Source organism: Ambystoma mexicanum, chromosome 14, assembly GCF_040938575.1.
Source record: "Ambystoma mexicanum isolate Mex_15411 chromosome 14, UKY_AmexF1_1, whole genome shotgun sequence".
In the NCBI taxonomy this organism is placed as follows: domain Eukaryota; kingdom Metazoa; phylum Chordata; class Amphibia; order Caudata; family Ambystomatidae; genus Ambystoma; species Ambystoma mexicanum.
In genome coordinates this window covers 415,587,417-415,611,326 of record NC_090940.1, presented here as the reverse complement: position 1 = coordinate 415,611,326, position 23,910 = coordinate 415,587,417, and the positions used below count along the sequence as shown (strand labels likewise).

At 49.3% G+C, this 23,910-nt stretch overlaps 1 protein-coding gene across 4 annotated transcripts in view; it reads right to left on the bottom strand.

The window, feature by feature from the left end:
• Positions 1-23,910, bottom strand: part of FERMT2 (FERM domain containing kindlin 2) — a 931,620-nt gene that overhangs the window by 589,921 nt on the left and 317,789 nt on the right. For all 4 annotated transcript variants that reach the window (XM_069637580.1, XM_069637578.1, XM_069637581.1 and 1 more), the window contains one exon: positions 7,418-7,525. In XM_069637580.1, coding sequence (XP_069493681.1) covers positions 7,418-7,525 — 108 coding nt within the window. The remainder of the gene's footprint in view (positions 1-7,417; positions 7,526-23,910) is intronic.

Here is a 23,910-nt window from a genome sequence, read left to right as displayed (position 1 = left end):
CACCAGCTTCCCCACTACAGTGCACATCATCAGGGCACCGAACCTTGGGCCGCCCTCCCCCAGCAGGGCGAGGCGTGGAGACACCCATGACCACCAGCTCACTTCCTCATCCGCCAAGGGAGCAAACTCTGAGCCACACAGTCTGGAAAGCAGCGTCTCCTCGCCCAGAACCTAATACTGAGCCCCTAAGCCCCCCCAGGAACCTCAAGCCTGCAGGCCAAACCAGAGCCGAACGCCACATCCATCTACCCGGCCCCAGAAGACCACAGCTCCACCACCAGCGGTCCCCCGCCCAGTCCACAACCCGCTCTGGAGTACAGCAAGCGCTCCGCCATTCATCAAGGAGCACCACTTTCCACACAGGGCCACAACCAGCCACGAAAAGCCAATGGGGAAAACTGACAGATCACAGAGGAAACTAACGTTTGAGACCGGAACAGCCCCCAAAACCCCCAGGCTCCAGGAAGAGCCGGAACGCCCAATGGCCGACTCACTCCCAATGGACGAGGGAACCTCCGCCACCGATATCAAAAGGACTCCTGCTAGACCTGAAAGCAGGCATAGGAAACCTAAATAAAGTGGATGGACTCTCCTCTAAAGTGGATCTCATATAGCACCGAATGGACACCCATACTGAAAGCCTGAACGAGGTGGAGCAGCGCGTGTCCAATCTAGACGGCGGCGCAGCGACTCTGGCGGCAAAAGTCAACTAGAAACCTAAATGAAAGCAACCAACGCCAAGTGTGAGGATTTGGAAGGCAGGTCGAGAAGAAAACATCAGGATCGTCGGGGTGAGAGAACACCAACTGCAATCCAAAATGGAGGACTTCATTGTACTCTGCAGCAGCCTGTTTGGTTGGGAAGCACTCTCCCACATGTTTGTAGTTGAGAGCCCACAGAATTCCATCCTCCAAACCCGCTACAGGCGCTCCCTCCAGGCTGATAATCGCGAACCTACCTAACTATAAAGACCATGATACCATCCTCAGGCTGGCCAGAGAAAAAGGCGAATTACATCAGGACGGAGACAGGATACGCTTTTTTCCCCCAGCCTTCTGCTCAGCAGTCCAGTCGCAAAGGAGATCTTTTACCTCCATCAGACAAAGGCTTAAAGACAATCAAATATCCTATTCTATGCTGTTTCCAGCCCGGCTGAGCGTTCAACACGGTGGTAAAGTCCACTTCTTCTAAACACCGGAGGAAACAGATGGATTCCTGGACTGTGTAGGCTGCCCCGGGCCAAATCCCAACCAGGCTCGTACGCAGAGAGAAAGATTCCACAGAAACCCAACATAACCAACTGAGGGTCAAAGGCACAAGTCTTAAGCACAAAACACAGCTACTCTACCGAAATAAACACATGAGTCATGCACTCCGAAGCCGTGCAGCCTGGGAAGCCCGTAGCACCCCTTGCACAGCAAAAGTCACCTCAACTGTTTGTTTATGGGTGGGAATCCAGGTAACAGACACACTGTTGTGGTTCGTACCTTGTTCAAGTGAGCAAACGGGCGAGTTGGGGGTTGCCCGTGTAAGGAAGGAAGTTGAAGGGGGATGGGTTTGCACCTCCGGCCCACCCACCCGCGCCGACCCCCCAGACCACCAGGCAGTACCATGCCCTCTCTCTCGAACACCAGGGAAACCTCCCATACTCAGCTGTAGATGCAGTCAACGGCACCCCACGACCTCTCAATACAAACGCAACACCAGCTTAAACCCGCAAGCCAAGCAAATAATTCAAAGTCGCCACATGGAACATTAGGGGAGGCAACCTTCCCTCTAAAACAAGAAAGATCCTGCAGTACCTGAAAAGACATGACATTGATGTAGCCATGCTCCAAGAGACGCATCTACTGCCTGAAAAAGAACACCAATGGGCCCGACATTGGGGCTGTCATCGATACCTCTCCTCGTTCTCGTCGTATGCCAGAGGTGTGGCTTTCCTGATCAACCGTAAGACGGGCTTCCGGTTGATAAACACTGAGAAAGACACCGAAGGCAGACCTCTTTTGGTAAGAGGGATCGTAGCAGGCAAAGAGATCATGTTCGTCAATTCCTACGGACCCAATATAGACAGAGCAAACAACTTTGACTGGGTGCTCACACACCTCTCAGCACAAACCTCTACAACAATCATCTGGGGAGGCGATCTGAACACTGCCCTAGACCCCTCGAAAGACAAGTCACGGACCATGAAATCGACCATTTCCAAAGCCAGCCTCCAGGTACAAGAAATATGTAGAGACTACGATCTCGTAGACACATGGAGACACAGCCACTGGGAGCAGCGCGACTACACATTCCACTCAGCAGGTCATAACACTAGCTCTAGAACTGATTACCTGTTCATCTCTGCCAGGGGTCCGCTCCAATGGAGGCCCTGTCAAATCCTTCCTAAAACCTTCTCAGATCACTCCCCTGTAACCATTCTCTGCAACCCATCAATCACGAAATCTCGCCTGCTGCTTCAAACCCGGGTCCCTGCTGGACCAAGTGTTCACTGCAAAACTACGGTACGAAATCTCTTCATTCTTAGAGACAAATCTGGGCACAGTGGACTCGATCGCCACAGTTTGTGAAACGCTGAAATTCTTCATAAGAGGCGTCTGCCTGGCAAAGGAGAACAGCATAAGCAGATCGCCGAAAGAAAGCGAAAGGTAAACAGACTGGGGCGATAAGTGAAAAAACATAAAACCATTCATAATCTAACTTTGTTCAAAAAAGCTAAAATTAACTTTAAGAACTGGTTATACCACTACAAACAAATCATTCGGCAAGAAAGCAAAAAAATGCTGCAGCTTGCCATTGATAATACAGCAGGTGTGTGGAAGTTAATCAATGAATTAAATACCCCGGAGGGTTCAAGAACTACAGATTCAGTTTCTGCGCATGCAAGGGAGGCACACTTTAAACTTTTATATGCAGCAAAAGGAGGAGAGCAATTGAGTTACTATTACACACAGAAGCTCCATGGCACTTTAAATTCGATCACCACGAAATAGTTAACTTGATACAAAATTCAAGTTCGTCAAGGGCGGCCTAACCAACGAGATCCTAAAGAAAGATCCGGACAGATAGGCTGCGTTCATGTTAAAATTATTTACAACTGTGATAAGGGAGAAGAAAATACCACAATCCCGGACCGGTTCCATAATTGTCCCCATCTTTAAGAAGGGTGATAGGTCAAACCCTTGTAATTATAGGGCTATCACCCTTTTAAATGTGGTGGGCATGATGTTCACAGCAATCATTTTGAGACATCTTAATGAATGGAGTGCCAAATTCAACCACCAGGATCAGTGGCATTCAGGTTTCCGTAAAGGGATAAGCACCAATTTAAATATTTTCATCATAAATATACTTAAGTGTCTGGTCCACCAGAAGATAAGGGCAATCTACATCGCCTCAATTGACCTGGAACAGGCTTTCGACTCAGTCGACCAAAGAATTCTGTGGGACAAATTGAAGGAATGGGGTTGTCCTCAAGCCCTGAGAGAACCTGTGGAAGCACTGCACAGGGACACCACTTTAAAAAAAAAATAAATCAGACTTGACAGAAAGGGTTTATTGTCCGGTGAAATTCCCTCAGAAAACGGGTTAAAAAAGGGTTGTCGCCTGGAACCAGCGGTCTTCTGTCTATCTCTGACATGGCAGAAGCATTTATAAAAACCAGATCTTTTCCACCGAAAATAGCCGGCCACTCTGTGGGACGCTTACTATTTGCAGATGATGTGCTGCTCCTTGATCAAACAGAAATTGGGCTGCAGAAACAACCAACAGATTTGTCTCACTATATTGACAAAAATGCAAGAAAAAAGAAAAAAGATAAATGCAAAAAAATCCAAAATACTGCTTCTTGGAGACAGTGGAAGGGCGAGAAAGCAGAAGAAATGGACCTGGACACTAAATGGAGAACAGACACCAGTAGTTGGTTCTATGGTGTATCTGGGGTCGTCTCTAAACAGCTTGAATGACGCTCCAGGAATAGCACATTTGAGAAGCAAAGGCAAAAACCTGGCATCGCAAGCTTTACTCATCAAAAGACGCTACTGCAAATTCTCCATGGTACCTATTTTGGATTTCTATAAATTTAAAGTGGCGCCAATACTAACCTATGCTGCTGAAGCCAATTTATCTATGGACCTCAAAATCTGGAACCGTTTGGAAAGTCTTTTGTGGAAGAGGGTTATGGTGTTGCCAAACTCAATACCTATTGAACGGGTTCGAAGGGAATTGGGCCCGACTTCTTCATACTCCCAAATGGAATGGAAATCCTCATCTTTAATGAGGAAATGTCTCCAGCCACCAGCAGCGAGTGGCTTCTTGATCATTAAGGAGGCTATGGAAGGGCAGCAGATAGCAATTTTAAATTCCTGGCACGAGGCCTGCTCTTCCATACTGACAAACATTGCTCTTACGGAAACGACACTCATCGAAAATCCAACGAGGGTGAGCTATAAATTATTGGATTTGGATTGGATCCAGACTGAGCAGAAAGTGAAATCCTACAAATTGTTTGCGGACGATCCTGAGGAACAATATAAAGGGGACATGTAATGTCCTACCTTGCCAGGTTCCCCTCAAAATTGGACCGGCAAAACTTCCTGAGACTCCATTTGAATCTCTACCCAACACGGGAGGTTACAGCAAGGAGAACAAAGGCCCATGAAGAAAACATTTTAAACTGTCAAATTTGCAATAGAAGTAAGGAGACTCTGCAGCATCTAGTACTAGTATGTGAGCCCCTAAACTCTAAAAGAAATAATCTCCAGGGGAGAGTTAAAGAGAAATCATCAACGAAATCGCAGGAGGATTGGTGGACTTCCATAAGATGGGGTGGACGGCTTTCTCGGTCCTTAGCTGTACTACAGCTGGTTAGAAGAATCTTCACTGCTATGGAGGACACTAAAAGCCTAGCTGTGGGATGAAACCAGCCCTAGACTTACTTTTCTTCTCCTTTTCCTTTCGCTATTTTTTCTTTTTCCCCTTCCTTTCTTTTTAACGCCTTGGTTGTAGAATGGGCCTTTGAGGATGATGATTTTTATGCGTTTTATGTTTTGTATATATTTGCATCTAAGGTTTAATTAAAACCAAGTGGTCTGTAAATAAAAAATAAAAAAAATGGACCTTCCTATTCGCAGTGCTCACCCAGATGTACCTAGGTGCACGATTCATTAGACTAGTCTCCCTGTTATATAAAAACCCAAAAGCAAACATATTGGAGGGTTCGGCAAGATCTTCCACAATCCAATTACAACGAGGCACTAGACAGGGATGTCCGCTGTCAGCGCTAATATTTGCGCGGATAATGGAACTCCTAGCATCGAACCTCCGATCCCAGCAACTCCACACAGGGCTTAATATCGGCCCACACCGGCTGATTGTATCCCTCTATGCGGACGATGTAGCACTATTCATTTGCGACCCCAGTGAAAACCTAAACCTAGTGATGAGAGAAGTAATTAAATTTGCGGCAATAACCGGTTTAAAAATTAATCACACTAAATCTATCATATTCCCGCTCACCCCAGCGACCAGAGCATTCACTGATGATTATCACTTTGCATGGGAGACCTCACGGGTACAATAACTAGGGATACTGATGTCATTAAGCTACCTCGATGTATTCCGAGACAACTACGAATTAGTATTAAAAACACTAGAAGAGAAAGTAAACTGCTGGAAGTCTCTCCCGCTGACCCTGTGGGGAAGAGACTCACTAGTCAAAATGGTGATCCTGCCGAAACTATTGTACTTTTTTGCTAACATCCCCATTCTGATCCCACAACCCTTTTTAAAGAGAGCCAAAAGCCTGGTTCAAGCTACTATGGGCGGGTAGACCGGCCAGGGTCGCTCACTCAACACTGACACTTCCAGTGTCCAGCAGACGACTAGCCCTCCCCGGTTTAGAGAGATACTTCTGGGGGCCCAAACGCAGTTCCTCAGCCACTGGTACGCAACACACTACATCAGAACACACGTGTAGATCGAGTGTGCCCTGGCAACCCCCAACTTGCTGAGGGTGGTCATTATCACTCAGCTCCCGGTACCCCTTTAACACTATGAATGTGGTCCTCGCGACCCATGTACTTCTGTGCGAGCCTCCTCCAGATCCCAAAGTTCAAGTAAGATATTCGCCCCTCCTCCCGGTAAAATTCATACCTGGGATCCCCCTAAAAAGGTATTTCACCAATGGGTAGAGAAGCTACAGATAAACACTCTGGGTGACCTGTTTAGTGAAGGAACCTTCATCACACCCCAACAAGCAAAAGAAAGAGGAGGCAACACCCCCCTAGAGAAGTTCCTATACTTCAGAACCCGATCTACTCTCCAAGCACTTTCCCCCTCCATCCCGCAGCAACCCCCAACTTGGCTACTATTACATAATGTGATCCAGGCACAAGGCGAGGGCAGACTAGTCTCATCCATTTACAAATCCATCCTAATAGAGACAGCACCTGCCAACTTGCGCACAAAAACAAGATGGGAAACCTCCCTCCAATTTACAATCCCAGATGAGGATTGGACATTTATCCTGCGTCAAACACAATCGCTCTCAATTCACGCCTCAAGCAAATCCATTTATTTTAATTTCCTACACCAGACGTACTTTACCCCCGCCAAAAAGAACAGACAACAACCAGATGTACCTGCAAAGTGTGAAAGATGTGGAAGCCACACAGCCGATTTCATACACCCAACATGGGACTGTCCTAAGCAGACACCATTCTGGACCCAGGTCCTTCAGACGACATCAGCAATCATAGGAGAGGAAACACGGCCTATCCAGACGGTAGCATTACTCGGTATGACAAAACAGCTCTCGCCAGCAGTGAGGAAACTAGCAGGGATACTGTTAACTCTTGCGCGCAGAAGAGTTGCCATGTCGTGAGGACGAGGACCAGCTCCGACGATTACAAATTGGCGGAAAGACATTCTCTACTGCCAGGACATAGAATCAGACTTCATCAAGACACTGCCCCCACACACATGCCCCCCCCCCGATATCTGGGGCCCACTTATGACATACCTGATAAACGAGGACACATCATCCTCGTCAGAAAGGCACAGCACCCAAGACATTGAGACTTAACTTAGCCAATAATTAAAGCCAGCGTACTCCCTGATACACGAGGAAGAAACAACGTAACACCAATTTAACAGACAGAGGGGGAATGATCTGGGGGTCACAGGGGGGTGGAGGATTCGGACGACGCATGGTGAACACACCCTAATGTGGGTGTGATTGTAACAGTTGGAAAATCAAAAATAAAGTTTAAAAAAAATGTAGTTTGGAATGCTAACTATAAGCTCTCTGTTACAGGTTCCATTTTAACAAGTTGGTAATAAAATGGATATAAAAAGGAAATAAAAAAAAAAAAAGGTAAGATATAACATGGGGTTTCCTTTTATCATTTACCTGTAATGCAGCAAACATCATCATTTCCTCCTCTGTGCACTCAATTTCTTCCAGCAAAATTGCCCATTTAGCCTGCTCGTACAGCTGGTTGATTCGAATGGCGTCATACTATGATAAGAAAAAAAGATTTATGGTTTTAACTTCAATCAGGTAGTTCTAAGACATTCATATTTTGGAATGCAGTCCTTAAATACAATTTTTAACATTTTGCCACATGTTTAACTTGTTATATAAAGTGTTTTTATAAATGAGGCATGCAACACCCACCATCCACCCCCTACACCACCGCCCCCCCAAACAGACATGACATTCTTGATGGTGTATTAGCTCTTTGTACCTGGTTCTGCAAATATAACATTAAAAATGTTTAATTGAAAAAAGAAAATATTTAGTCTGTAGATTTTGCAGGCAACCTATTATAGCCCCCACAATAAGTTAGTTTCCTTCCATTTTCTAAACCTAAAAAAAGAAGGAAAAGAAAAAAGAAAAGAACATTCCACTTTCATGCCAGGTAAAGGGCGCAACAGGGCTTAAATCACTAGCTGCTAATCAAATCAGCATTTTACTGGAGTCACAACAAGAATATATTCTCTGGTCAGAAAACAATGTAGTAAACTGAACAAAACAATCTTTTAAAAAGGGTTTTGTTCTATTGGAACTGGGGACATTAAATTCGGCCAAACTTTGCATTGCTCCTCCATTTAATTAAGAGGATCATAGGCTTTATGGGAAGGCCAAGTTGCTTGAATGCCCTCACAGAAAAAACTAGTAGATTCCGGAAAGGATCAGACTAGCATGAATCCAAAAGATCCACTGCTCCTTGCTAAATTTCATTCATGCGCAAATGCCACATTTTGCAATACTTTAAAGTCTACTATCTTAATGCAAAACTTAGAATAGTATAAGAGCTGTGCTAACTTTGTGTTCTGGTAATCTTCAAGAAAAAGGACAGCACAAGACCAAATGATCATCTATAAACTAGGATGGAAACATTGACAGTCGGTGTGGGGCATAAAATTGACTTGGACTCCAATAAAAAAAAAAAAGAAGTGAGCCTTATTCGCAAATGGCAATTTACTCCTTCCATGACTAGCTGAGGAGTGCACGCACAGGAGTTTTTGTTTTTTTCCAAAGAATATTGTTTAAGTAAGACTATGCAAAACGACTGCGTTCACAGCGAGGCAATTGAAACTGGCCCATTGGAGACAAAAAGTCTCACACTTCGACAAAAATGCCTGGCTAACACTAGCATATTTGGCCTGCACTTGGTTTTTGCCCTACTGTCCTAAGTGCAGGCTAAGCCAGAACACTGGGGCATTTATCCACCCCCCAAATTGCTAATCATTTAACAAGAACCCTAAAATGCTCAAAAATACTTGGACTACAGTAGGTCTGGTCTAAGAGTTCTTCCGAATCAAGCATGCTATAGATCCCGAAGGACTGCAACAAATTACCTGCCTAGGTTAATGCAACCAAAGGAAAAGGATTAATAAAAATGGAGTTTTACTTTGCTTGTGCATCAAGTGATTAAACAAAAGCCAACTAACAAGATTAGTTGAACTGCCAGATGCCTTTAGAACAACTTTATGTGGAGGTCCATGGAACTGGAGGCACAATCGTCGCCCTTTTCCCCAAAACACTACTAGTCCATTTAGGATGGATATATAGTCAACGTTACTGTAGTATGGCAGAACAATGATACACCAGAGACTCAGGTCAAGTAGTAAAAGTGTTTATTTTATTTTCAGTATCTGAATTGGATAAAAGCCTAAGGGGTGAGCTAAAACTAAAAAGGTCTCCATTGTCAGAACTAGCCCTGTGGACAGATTCTGAGAGGCCACCCTATTCAAGTGAAGCGGGAAAGACATTCATGTCTAGCACCACAGATGGTGTGAGAAGCATTCCAATGCTAAATGACAGTTCAATCGCTTTTATTAAACTTTTGTCTCGTCTGAAAGCACCTCCTCCCCAACACAGACGTCCTTCATTCCAGGTTACTAGATATCATACTGAGCGAAAAACAATCTAAGAGCCAAATTAGCTATGATAACCTGAAGATAGATTTCCTCATCTGTCTAGACACCCTCAGTGTCTTCTAAACTGTCCTTACTCTATCCAAAAGATAGTATTATACAGAGTTATGGTCTTGTGCCTTGTGGAAATCCTGCTCGACCCAGTTTCCTTCAACCACACTTTTGCTTTCCTTACTGCTCACTACAGTCCATCCACCAACGCCGCCCTCACCAATGGTAGGACCCATCTGTGGATGACTAGCTACCACCCCTTCCCCAAGTCTGACTAATGACGGGCAGACACTCCGCTTACACCAACACTCACTGGTGGGTGGCCACATAAGCCCACAGTCGGGGCAGCAACCCCCGGGGCCATTCCCGTTCCAATACAGGTTGCCATCGAGTTTGGGGATCCCAGACGCCACAGTTCTTCCGGAATGACGGAACGTGATGCAGGACGTCACTGAGTGAGAGGTTCTTTCCCTTTGCCTTTGCCTTTCTTCGCGTGCTTCCAAACACAAACCCTATGAAGCAGGACGTGGCGTCTCGCAGCAGTATTCTTTTCTCGTTGCCACGGACCCAGGCATCCTGATGCCTTGTAATCCATGGTCATAGGTAATTAGATTTAGATAGGGAATGTAGGAATTCCGCACCTAGGTCGCGAGTGGCTCGGTGAACCAAGCATAGAGCCTTGAATCTTATGCGCTGGTTAACAGGTAGCCAGTGTAACGGTCGCAGGACCGCGGATATGTGGGCTCCATACAGAGTACCAGTTGCCATCCTAGCCGCCAGATTTTGCAAACGGTGCAATCTCTGGATAAGCCCCTTCGGTTGAGCTAAATACAAAGAGTTGCAGTAGTCTGACCGAGATCGTATCGACGTCGCTACCACAGGAGGGTGTAGGGGTGCAGGAATTAAAGGCAGAACCACCTTCAAAATTCTCAGTAGGAAATGCCCCGTCTGACATATCGTTGCGACTTGATTAGCCATAGAAAGGGAAGCCGAGAGAACTACACCCATATTTCTTACTTTGCTCAATGGGCACGGAAGAACAGCAAGGGACGAGGGCCAAAAAGAGAAGATCAAAAGAGGGATCTGGGGGACACCCAACCACCAAGATCTCCGTCTTGTCTCCGTTCAATTTGAGCCAATTGTGGCTCATCCATTCACCCATAGCCGCCAGGCATCCTCGTAGGCATGACATCTCAGCCTGATCGAGATCAAACCGGATCAGGATCTGAGTGTCGTCAGCATACAAGTAACACCTGACGCCGTAAGAGCAGAGGAGACACACAAGTGCCCAAATGTAGATGTTAAATAGATTGAAGACAGATGAGCCCTGCGGGACACCACAAGTGAGAAGACAGGGAGCAGATAGTAAAGGTGGCATGGCGAGAGTCTGTGTACGATCCGCCAGGAACGAGGTGAACCAGGCTAGTACCTGCCCGGATAATCCTATCTGGGCCAGTCGGGACAACAGGATGGGGTGGTCGACAGTGTCAAATGCCACTGACAGGGGAGACCACCAGGGGGCGCAGGCGAAATAGCCACCTGAACAAGGAGCTCAGTCGGGACCGACAGATATAAGCAGAAGAATTCGGCTTGCCCAGCCGCAAGCATCGCAAGTTTCACAGGAGTGTGTATGACGTGGAGAGGACCCAGCCGGAGCTTTCCCGGTGGAAATGGGTGGGAGAAAGTTTAAAAAACAGCCCGGAAAATGTTGCACTCCTCCCCTGTCCCCCCCCCCCCGGTTCATGTTGGCGGCCCTGCAGCGCGGTCAGGGGCACAGGGCGAGCAGCTGCTGGTGGGTGGTGTGGACTGAAGGCCTCTGGCAGTGGTTGTGGCACGGCTCCCTGCAGCGAGCCAGTGTTTTGGCCGATCCTTCCTGGGAGCTCCTGGAAGATCGTGAGGCTGGTGGAGAGGACCTGATGAGGCTGGAGCATAGGAGCTGGGAAAAACACCAGCTGAGACGACTGCTCGGGGGGGGGGGTAGACCGAGGGGGGGAAGAGAATCAGCCTCGTCCTCTGCGAGGCGGCGGGGCGATTCGGCACAGGAGTGCTGAAGACTGCAGTGGCACGCAGAGTCTGCTCCCCCTCGGACTGCCGGGGTTGGAATCGCTGCTGGGTCCGGGTGGCCTCGGCATCCACATCTGGATGTCTAGGCTCCGGACGACCGTAGCAGAGGCGCCCCTGGCTCACGCCAACACTGGAGGGAGGTAAGGAGCGGGGGTGCGGGCTGGGAGAGCGTCCCCTCCTTGTGTCACCAGCACCATCCTTTTGAGAGAGCGCCGGGAGGTCTCGGGGGCTCCAGTGAGATGGAGGGGACGAGAACAGCGGCCGGGTCACCTCTCTTTCCGGCTCCCCAGGTGTCATCAGTAAGATCACAGGCCTGGTGGGATTGAGGGGGTGGCAACCAACCCCACGCACGGACGACTTGGGGCTCAGGTGGAGATTGGGAGCCCTCCCCCCACCGTACAATATAAAACCAGACGAGGAGTGATCACTGCGCCTTCCCCCGCCACAGTGGGTGCATGGGGCATTTAGAGGACTGGTAAAAAGGAAACTCAAGAGGAGTGGCGGCACAGCCGGGTCCTGCCCCCCCCCCCACACTCCCTTCCCCCAGGCAGACTCCGATCCCAGCTGGTGTGGCGAAGAGGTGGTGGGGAGGGAGCCGGGCCCAGACGAGGCAGACTGAGGGGTTGGGGGCAATACACAGCCGTGGAGACAGCCTTGGGGATACCGGCATGCCTCGAGGTCTGTGCCCCTTGTCAACAGTCAATCCTTGCGGACAAATTGCACCCCTTTCATTCCTGGTTGGGTTTATGATACAGCCCAGTGATGGGCCTCTATAGAGCCCTGCTCAACTGCTCGGGAGCAGCTAGCGTTGCATGCTGACAAGCCCCAAAGAATACAGCACGCAAGCGAGGGATTATGGACCTAGGGACCGCACAGAGGCTTCATGGATTCCAGCGGTAGCAAACCAGCATGTCAGCCTCGCAACCCCACGATACTCCTCTGGTCCCGGGAGGAGACCAGGAGAATTTGACCAAGGCAGATATCCGTCTCCTCTTTGATGAGATCTGTGCATTTCGAACGAGCATGACTGCCACAGTATAAGCACTCCAGAAGAAAGTCCATAGGATCGAGGATAAGGTTGAGGCCCAGAAAAATAACCAGCAGTCGGTTGACCTTGTAGAAATGAGGACAGAGGGCCGTCTGCAAGATCTGGAGCAGGGAAACTTAGACTTAGAGGCCAAACTTGATGACTTAGAGAATGGGGAAATGAGAGCAAATATTCGGATACACGGCTTAAAGGAACTCCCAAATGAATCTCCCTCCACCCCGGAGAGCAGAGTCAAAGCCTTGATAATCACTGCCACAGCCGATGTCCCCTGAGCTGGTATTTGAAACAGTGCACCATGCGGGTGGTTCCCCTGGAGGCCCCCGATCGGTACTGGCAAAGTGTCATTACTTCAAACATAAGACGTAAATAGTTTGGCTGGCCAGAGAGCGAGATTCCATCGATTTTGAAGGGTAAAAGGTTTGCATCTATCAGGACCTCTCTGCGGAGACCCTGCCATAGAGCAGGACATGTAGACCATTAACTTCCTGGCTCAGAGAGCGAAACATTCGATATAGATGGTGCCACCCCTTTGCTCTCAGCTTCACTCGGGATGAGGTTGAATATTGAGTTGTCACAGGGGAGGAGGCCTCTGGCGTGCTGCGGGGCTTGTAGGCAGGAGGAGAGACTGCCGAGGGAGGAGAAGATATGCCATCGTCGTCTGAGCCCAGCAGGAAGCCTTCGGGTCCGTGGCTCCACAATAACCGTGCGAAAAAGAGAAGGAAATTTGCAAAACCGAGTACCCTATGACAATTGCGGTCAGGATAACTTGTTCTGCATAATTGAGACTTCCTAGAGGGGAGCAGTGGTCTGTACTGAGAAAACTCAGACTGGGTCTTTGCTCCCTTGAAGCTTGCTGGGAGTCCTTACCGACTGGCCCCTCTGGTTTTCCTCAATTGGCTTGCTGTTGAGCAAGCCAGGCTGGGCACAAAATGATGTCTCATAGCGATCCGCCAAAATGTGTTTTGAATGTATTCCAATTGTGCACTAGGTTCCAGGGCTTCACCCGTCGAGTGGCCCTATGTTTACACCTAGGGCATCTCCCATGTTTGGAAATGTAGTCAACTGTCGGTCTTCTTTTCTTGGGGGTTGGGTGTGGGGGGGGAAGGGGAAAGGTCACTCAAGACTTTCCTTCACTTTCGTACTGACCTTCTTACTCTTTTCTCTTTCGGGATGAGTGGGGGAGGGTGGGGCCCCCGGGGTTCCACAATGGCCTGCACTTGATGTACTAAGTGAACTGGAAACACATTTATTAGGAAGATCTGAGTCTTTTTGTGTCATCAGCTAAGGAAGAAAAGATCGCTTTGTCCTAGGGATGGGAGGTAGGGCTATTCGAATTGGATCCCTGAATGTTAAGGGCTTAAACTCCCCATAGAAAAGATCCATGGCATTCCAAAGTTTTAAGCAGGCAAGCCTAGATATCCTTTTTGTCCAGGAAACAATATACAAGCAGGGGAATTTATTTGATCTACGAGGCAGAATTTTAGGGGGCACAATCTGGGCTTCAGGGTTGGAAAAAAAAGGGAAGCGTGGGCATCCTGTATCGCTCCTCATTAGGTCTCCAAATATCACACATTAGCAGGTACCCTGCAGGGAGATCGTTGGTGTTGCAGGGTTTGATTGGTCCAGTGTCGATTGTGTTGTGCTCAGTTTACGCCCCCAATGTCCAAAAGTTGTCATTTACGAGAGAGCTCTTTGCAATCCTGGAGAGTCAGCGAACTGGGCCACTGATTTGTGGAGGGGATTTTAATCAAATCATGAACCCAGCTTCTGACTGCAAATCATACAGGGCGGGAGCTCTCCGCCCTCCAGTTAATGATTCCTTCCAAAACCTACCCTCCAGTCATCACCTAATAGACACCTGGGAGGTCCATGCACCCACATAGTAAAGCTTACACGTTCTACTCCCCCCGCACCAAACATATTCCAGGATAGATTAAATTTTTTTGGGAAAGTGGGTTGGAACACTTGATAAGAGCGTCCTCGAATGAGGTAGTGGGCTGGTCAGACCATGACATGGTCACCTTAGACCTTGACCTGGGCCGAAGCATATCGACTGATAAACGGATATGCAACGACACATTCAAGGACCACCTTTTTAGGGAGTCACTTGGTACTGAGATCAGGGACTTTTTCAAGAGAAACAACGTGGGGGAGGTTCCTCTCCAGACGGTGTGGGAAGCTGCGACAATAAGGGGCCTCATGATCTCGCAGGGATCTTCGGTAAAATGGCTGAAACTCCTAAAAGCGATGCCGGTAAAGCGGACTATAGAGGCTAAAGAACAAGCGTTGGTTGGAGGGGGGTGGGGGGGGGGGGGGGGCGGTAGAATCCAGGGCGGAGATTCGGAAACTGAGGTCAGAGCTTAAAGAAATATGGAAGGAGGAGGCGTTGTCCCACGAGGCTTAACATTTTTTGAAAAGGGGGATAAAGCCCATACATTGTTGGCAGCCAAGCTCAGGAAGAAGAGGGCAGACAGCAGTCCCCAAGATAAAAATCAGCCGTCAATAGGCTCTTGGTCAACCCAGTAGATATAACAGCTCATTTTGCCCAGTATTACGAGCAGCTGTACATAGCAGATGCACGTCCCCCCACTGAGAGTCCAGTCCCATACTTGGCTAAAATATCCTTCCCTGCGATGTCGGAAGCAGACAGAGAATAATTGAATAGCACAATCAGCGCAGAAGAATTGAAGTCAGCAAGATCTAAGCTCAGGGCGGGCACTGATCCCATTCCAAACGCTCCTCTTTAATGACATTCTAGCAAAGGGAGAGGCCCCGCCATCCTTCACAGAGACCAGAATTATAGTAATTCCGAAGGAGGGCAAGGAGAAAATAGAATGCAGCTCTTCTAGGCCAATTTCATTAAACGTAGATGCAAAGATGTATGCAAGCATCCTGGCGAGCAGGCTACGGGGGGAGGGAGGGGTCCTTCCGTTGCTTGTTCATAATAACCAAGGCGGGTACATCACTGAAAGGCAAGTGGCGGATAATGTGCGTTAAGACATTGGAATTAATGGCTTCAATATCAGAAGCAGATGTTGACCCGATGCAGATCTCGGTTGATGCCGAGAAGGCATTTGACAGGGTTGAGAGGGGGTTTATGGCACAAGCTTTAGTCAAAGCGGGCTTGGGTGCAGACTGGATAAGCGGGGCACAAGCGCTGTACCGAAATACCTGCGCCAAAGTAGTGGTAAATGGGATAGCTACCGCCCAGTTCAAACTGACCAGGGTGACGAGGCAAGGGTGCCTTCTCTCCCCCTTGTTTACGTGTTGTCATGGAACCCTTGGCTCAGAATGTCAGAGGTAATGGGGCAATTAAGGGCTTCTCCAGGCGGAGTGGCGAATATAAATTGGCGTTATTTGCTGATGACGTGCTGGCCTACGTCACCTATCCCACGCAATCAATCCCAGTGCCGTTACAGGAGAGAGGAGTATGGCAGAAGATCAGGGTTCCGTATAAATGTGACCAAAACAGTGGTCCTTCCTCTTAGAGCAGATATTACCCAATGGGAGGCGCCACCCCAGTCCTGGGGATTGCAGATCGAGCAGTCAGGTTTACGATACCTGGGGATCACAATTACCAAGAGTCTTAGTAGCCTATACCAAGCCAATTATAAACCGCTGTGGTCCGCTATCAAACGGGCTCTAGACAAATGGAAGAGGCTGAACCCTGGCATGGGCTGGTAGGCTTTTAGCCATCAAGATGAAGGTCCTGCCCCGCCTTCTTTTCTTGTTTCAATCCCTCCCTATAGTGTTACCGAAGGAGTTCTTGCCCACGGCCAAAAAAGCCTTGTTGGCCTTTCTCTGGGAAGGCAAAAGGCTGCAAATTGGTTACAATACTCCAATTCTTCCAAAAGAGAAGGGGGCATGGCTTATCCAGACATTTCTGATTATTATGTAGCTGCCCAGTTACGTGTCTTGGTATATCACATGAGAGTCGAGATCAAAGCACTGGGTAGACTTGGAGAACTGCCTCTTCGCCCTCGTGTCACTGGGGGAGTGGCTTTGGGTGCCAAGGAAGGCCATTCCGTGCCGGGCTAGGCAGCACCCAGTCTTGGTGGCCCAGTCACAACCTGGCAGTCACCGCTTAGTTGTATCTGGACCCCTCCAATCAGGGATGCTAATTGGGAGACGCTTCGGTCCCAGCCCCAATATGAGCAGGGCCTGGTGAGGGTGGGTCAGATGTGGAGGGATGGGCAGTTTCTGATTAGAGAGGAGCTAGAAGCTCAGGAGGGCCTCCAAATCCACCCACTATCATACCCACTATCATACCTACAGTTAAAAGGGGTTCCAACAGACAAGAAATGGAAAGGCCAATTACAACATGCTCTCACTCCCTTTGAGCAAGTATTGAATTCTCATCTGGGTTCCAATGGCCTTGTATCCAGTATTTACAGTGCACTCATTGATAGGGGCCACCTCCCCGCCCCAAGCGTAAAGGCAAAATGGGATGCAGAACTAGGTTTGGAAAGTGACCAACAAGGACGAGATGCCATATACAGGGCAGTAAGGAAATCCACCATTGCGGTGCAATATAAAATGCACAACTGCAGGATCTTGATGCAAAGGCACCTAAGGTACCAAACTCCCCAGTGCCTCTTTAAAATGTATAAAGGTCTTTCTCCCAAGTGCTGGAAAGGGTTTCAACAAGTGGGGTCATATTGGCATCAGTGGTATGGGTGACCCCGTATGCAGCTTTTTTGGAAAGATTTTGGAGCGGATACATCAGGTAGAGGGTATCAATAGATTTTTACATCCGTTGCTGGTCCTCTTTGGGGTGGAACTAACAGGGGGAAGAATATACCCTTCTCCCGCATTTGCCCAGAAATCTGCTGCTGGCAGCCCGGGTCTGCATCACAATAGAATGGAAGTCCCCAACCCCTCCAACAGAATCGGCTTGGTTACACAAAGCTAAGGAAATATATGATATGGAAAGTTTTAACGGTCCAGCTGATGGAAACACATACACATTTCGATCAGCAGTGGCACCCCTTCTTGCAATATTATAGAGAGAAACAGACATGCTCGGAAGGCAACTATAACCTGGATTCACAAACAATGGAGCACACACCCACCCCACCAAAACTGACAAGTAGCCTCTGAACGCGAGGACCCCAGGGAGGTAGTTCGTCTCTAACCTCACCCTGCTCAGTTTGCCTCTACCTGGACTATAAAGGGTCCCCTCTGCTGGACTTTAGGTGCTCAGCTGCCAGAGGTAAAGAGCAATGGATTCAGACCTTCTGCAGTTCTAGTGTCTCCTTAGCAATTGGAACCCCAGGGGAAAGGGAGGGGGGAGGGGAAGTTGAGGGGGGGCTTTGTTGAGATACTCTCCCTGCGTCTTCACTGTTACTGTTCTTTCTTTCAATTTCTGTCCTTTCTTCATCTAACACTACAATCTAAAATGTAAAAAATTCACACTTGTGATCTTAATCTTCGTACCTTCGTTAGGCTGATGCCATAATGTTCAAGGTTGGTGTATTTGATCACAAAAAAAATAAATAAATAAAAGGTATAGGGGAAGGAAGGAGGGGGGGGGGCGGGAAGGGGCGTTTCAGTTTCTTGTTTGGGGGGGTGGAGTGGGGGGGGGGAGAAAACAGAAAACATATATACCAAAGATTCAATCATTTTAGAGAGAAAAGGAAGAAGAGAAATGGGACGAAAGTTTGCCAGAACAGTGGGGTCAAGTGATGGCTTTTTTAAAAGACGGACGACTCTAGACGCTTTAAGTTCAGGCGGGACCAGACCGGATTGACATTAATTATTTACAGCTGCCGTGAGTATTGTCAAACTGTCTGGAGAGATTTTCTTCATGATATCAATCGGAATGGCATCCGATGGGGAGGAGGATTTGATCCTTTGAATTGCTGCCAGAACAGAATCCTCTGAAAACATGGGGAAAGAGGACCATTCAGTAGGTTCAGCTGTGGGTGTGAAATGACTGGGACGGTTGGAATTACTTAGAGGGGTGGCTGCCGCATTTGGAATAGTGCGACTAATATCGCCAATCTTAGTTATAGAAAATTGGGATAAGTCGTTGCATAGTTCTTGCGTAGGTCTAACCCTTGCTGTCAGTGTGTCAGATGAAGAGAGTGACTTGACAATTGAGAACAGCATTTTAGGTTTACATAAGGCAGCTTCGATCTTCTGGGAAAGAAACATTGTTTTAGCAGCTTTTATATCTGCGGGATAGGCAGCGAGACAGGCCTTATAACTTTCCCTGAAGAGGGAGGGGGATTATAAGATTCATGCCACTTGCGTTCTGCCTGTCTCACTTTCAGTCTGGCTTCTTTAAATTGGTCCGAATACCACGGTTCAGAGGGCAATCTGCGTGGTTGTACAAATCTCAGAGGGGCAACTTTATCGGTGGCCTCACATAAAATACCAGAGTCTCGAAAGAGGTAGGTGGAGTGATACATTTAGCAGTGACTAGCGAGACTAAACCTTGAACATCGGCATTACACCACGAACAAAGACAGATTGTGGGTGCTGAGGGTTTGGCAGGCGAACCTGTATCTTTAAACAGGCAGGTTATTAGGAGGTCTATCTGACCATAACACTGGTTCTATAGATTGAAGAATCAGCAGCGGTTTACTGGAGGAAATCAGATCTAATGTGTTGCCAGTCTATGTGTAGAGCCCTGTACTAGTTGGTGTAAGTTGAGTTAAGGCCTGGAGGCCTAGGAAGATTGAATTTCAAGTGGAGGTCTCCTAAAAGCACCAGGTGGTTGTGGCGAATTTGCAAATCGGCTATAAGATCTAAAAATAGTTCATCAAAAATCCCAAGAGAACCCGGGGGGCGATATACGAGAAGATGCATTTAAAGAGAAGTACTTCCATGTTAAGAGCATGTGGACAGTTTAGCTGGGTGACGTGAAGATCAGATCTATAAATCACTGCAATCCTGCCTCCGCGTTGGGTGGAGGTTGTGGGGGGGGGGGGGGGGCCCAGTTGGTACGGGGTCTACATGGATCAGATGATAATCAGGCGGAATAGCCTGGACAAGGGCAGGAGCCGAACTGGGCACAAACCAGGTCTCAGTCAAACATAGCAGCAAAGGACGCCGATCAGTCAGGCAAAGATGCATTTCCTCTGTGTGCGCCGGTATTGAGCGCGTGTTAAGTAACAGTATAGAGGGAGAAAAAGTAGCACTTTCCATGGGTGGCAATATATCTACTGCGGCCGGTGTGATTACCTGGAGGGCATTGTTCCACCCATGCAGAAGGATGGTGCTCCTAGGAGCAAGCAACAGAAACTGGGGCTTACTGTAGTGGTGACACTGCCAGCTCATCCCCGGCATGGACAGGCACAGACTGGCTTGCCTTAAATGCGCTGAAGGCACGCCCGCTGCGCCCGTCCACTGCCCGGGCGTTTGACACATGACATTAATGCTGATGTCAGGGTGAGACCTTGCCCTCGATAACCGGAAGGAAGGCCCTGAGCGCTAGCCAGATGGTCCTCAATTCCAGCCAATTGATGTGGTACTCCTGCCGGGTCCAGGTGCCATGGACGCAGTGGTTGTCCAGGGTGCCACCCCCAACCGTGAGAGAGGAGTTTGTGGTGATGGTGACCTGTGGTGTAGGTTGCCGGAAAGGCTTGCCCGACCACAGGTTGCAGTCCCTGGACCACCATGTGAGGTCCGGGTGAAGCGACGAACGTTTATCATCTCCGACTGATGGCCCCATTCCTGGTTCCAGGATGCTGCAAAGTACAGCTGCATCCTCCTCATCCCGAGTCTAGTGGGGGAGACGGCCAAGAGGGAGACCCAGTAGGTGTTGGTACCACCAAGCCGAGGTCACTTCTCTGCTGAGAAAGTGCGCCGTGGCCCTCTTGATGGCTGTGATCTTGTCCTACGAGGGGAAAAACTCTCAGCACGTGTCCAAAATGAGGCCCAAGAAGGTCATTCTCTGCGTGGGCTGCAGCGTGACTTCTTGATGTTGAGTGAAAAACCCAGCTCGTGCAGTGTGTCCATAAGAGCGTGGAAAGTATAGTGCACTGCTTCCGGAGATGTAGCCCTGACGAGCCAATCGTCGAAGTACGGGTAGATGTGGTGGCCCTGCGACCTGAGGAGGGCTGCCACAGTGTTTAGCCTTATAAAGACCCTGGGGGCCGAGTTGAGGCCGACAGGAAGCACCTTGTATTGGAAATGACAGCTCATGATACTGAATCGTAGAAAGGAACGATGCGGCTGCCAGATTGGGACGTGTAGGTATGCATCCTTCCGATCCAGGGACCACATCCAGTCTCCCCTGCAAAATGTCTCCGCTATCAAAGCTGGCGTAACCATCTTCAATTTTTGTAGAGGTAGGGAGAGGTTGGAAAGGTCCAGCACAACTCTCAGGCCCACCTGGTTCTTCTTCGGAATGGCGAAAATCCTGGAGTAAAAGCTCAAGCTTTGCTGGGAGGCTGGGACTTCCTCCAATACCTGGCTCTGGACGAGCGGCCGGATCTCTGCCAAAAGAGTTGCTGTCCCAACCTGTGGGAGGGGAGGAGGAAGGAGATGCTGGGATAGGGAGGCAGTACCCCGTGGAGACTACAGAGAGGATCCTGAGGTCCGTGAAATTCTGGTGCCAAAAATGTGCGTGAAAAGCAAGCCTGCCTCCCACTGGAGACACGTGGACCCGAAGGGGTGCTTCATGCCTTCTTTCCCTCCGAGGCTGTTGTGAAAGAGGGGGATTGGAAAAAGCCCTTACACCCCCACCCCTTTGTTTGCGCCGATGCTGGGACAGCGAACGGTCAGGCTGCTTGGACCTCCGCTTCAGGAAGCCGCAGAACCCTCCGTACGTAGGCCCCTTCTCATAGCGCTACTGTGACTGGGTCTACAGTTTGGGCGTGGCCTTTGTAAGGCTGGATAAAGACTTGGCCGTTTGAGAGCTGTTTTTCTTTTTATCCAGCTCGTCATCAGTTGTGGAGTGGAAGAGGTCACCCCCCCCCTTCGAACAGAAGATCTAGTATGCGTTCCTGGACATCCGGGGTTGAATTTTGTAGCAAAGAGCCAGGCCGTTCTCCTCATGCCCGTGGCAATACAGATGGCACCGCCAGTTGTCAATGTGGGCCACAGAGGACTCCCTGATGTCCTGTGCCACAATCTATGCCTTTGCCAATCCCGCCTTGAATCGCGATTGGCTCTGCTCCGGAAGCTCTGGGAGGAAATCAGCAATTTCCCGCCAGAGCTTCTGGTTAACGGCTGCCAGCATAGTATCCGCGTTGACTTGACGCAGGTGCAAGCACGTGTTGGAATACAGCTTCTTCCCGTACGCCTCCAAGATCTTCTCCCTGCCTAGCAACCCCGCAGAGGAGGCTGAGGACGACTGAGGCTTGGAGTACAGTGATGCCGCAGCGATCACTGAGGAGTGTGGCTGAGGCCTCCATCTGCCTGTACTTGGCGTCCAGGCGTTCATTTACCGGCTGGGCAGAGTGGGGCTTGGGCCAACCCTTTTTGGCCAAGGCAACATCGTCCTTCTGCATCGGTATCCCCGTTCTGGCCTCGGGAAGTAGCATGATGATTCTGCAAGGACCCCCTCTGCTGGTTGAGGAAGGCCCAAGTACTCTGCCAGACGTTCGTGGAAGGCCTTGGCTGAAGATGGTGTGTCAGGGTCCTCCTCCTCTCATCTGTGTCCACCGGTGGGTCCGGCACCGGGGGGGGGGGGCATGCTAGGAGCCTCAGGCTGAAGGTGTGGGGACAGGAGGCTGCAGCAGGGGCTGGTATGGCACCGCCTGGGGGGGGGCCGGAGCAGGCTGTGCTGAGGCTGAACAGGGACCGGAGCGGCCTGTGGTGCCGGAGCCATTGAAGTGAGCAAGTCCCTGATGGCGTCCCTGAGGATGACCCCCATCTGAGGAGACTTCATGAGCCAGAGGAACTTTTCAAAGAACCTGTCCTCGCAGGCTGGGTTGGTGGTAGGGGATACTGACGGGGTAGCGGGCGGCTGCTGGAGCCACTGTGTGCCCTGCCCGTATGGACGCAGCGGGAACCTGCCTTGCGCAAAGGAAGGGTAAGCTGTAGGCCACATACCTGGTTGAGACCAGTCCCACCTCAACACATGGTCCTCCACCTGCCTTCCCTGGATTTTCAGGCGCTGCAGCCATTTTTTGTTGAGCTGCCTTCCACATGCCTGCATCGTGTTGCTCAGCTCACTGGGCCCCGCCCAGGACTCACTGTGGATCATGGAGCCTACCCTGCTGCTCAGGCCGAGGCCTGGTAGGCGTTTCGCCCTCGGTGGCTCTGCCGGTAGAACTGCGTAAAGGTACCCCCCAGGACATGATGCCGGTACTAGGGATAGCCCCTCGGGTGAAGACCCGGTAAAAGAACATTCTGGTCCCTCAGCACTGTCACCGGGAGGATCTCCGCCAAAAGAGTTGCTGTCCCTTCCTCACAAGAAAGTCCTTGGTAAGGCACCTCCCTTGCGGAATGCACTGGAAAAAGTGGCCCTACTTTGGGCTTAGATCTATGATAGATGAGGTCCTTCGGAGGCGATCTGTGGAAGAGCTCCCTCCACCTGGCCGGTCCGTTCTTCAGAGAACTCGAGGAAAGTGCGTTGCACGCGGTACAAGCTTGCCAGCCATGGTCGGGGCTAAGGCACTGTAGGCAGAGGGCTTAGGGGTCCTTAGTTTGGGAAGAGCCAATCGCAGGATGGACACCTGCTGAACCCTGTAGAAGTCGACATGCGCCGGGGAGCAGCGTGACACCTGAGGACAGCGTACCTGAATGATAAAAAGACAAAAAAGAAAGAAGTATCCGTGCGTGGAATTACATGGCCGGAGCCAAACCCAGGCGCTCTGGTGAATTCAGCCCGTTCGTCGTCGTGGAAAAGGGGACTGAGGTGTGGCGCCAGAGGGCGGAGTCAGGGTAGTGCATGCTCCCAGGGCCGCACACCTGCGCGCCTCTAAATTTAAAGGGGAAGAAGGTTTTTTCTGGTGAAAAAGGTTCTGTCACGAGTCCCTCGCGAGAGACGCCCATGCAGTATGGAGGAAAGGGGACAGGCCGTAAAAGTACAAGGTTTGTGTTAAAAGAAGGAAGTTTGTTGCAGGTACACTTACAAGATTGAACTGTGTTCGTCTAACGAGAAGCTTGTGGACCAAGGAAGGAATAAAGAACAGTCGGTCCTAGAGACATTTGTGATACCTGTGAAAAATCCAAGGCAAAGGAATCACCCTCTGGAATTAAGGTAATTTCCACTCTGGAGAACTTTTACGTTTAAATCATTCTACTTTTATTTGAGAACACCTTTTTATGAATACCAGGTTATAGACTTTTCCCTTTGTTCTTTTGTTTTAGAGCGAGGGTCAGGATACAAGGTGGGCCACAAAGACGGCTTTTTGATTTATGAAATCCTGACGAAGACAGATCATTAGTTTTGGTTTCTA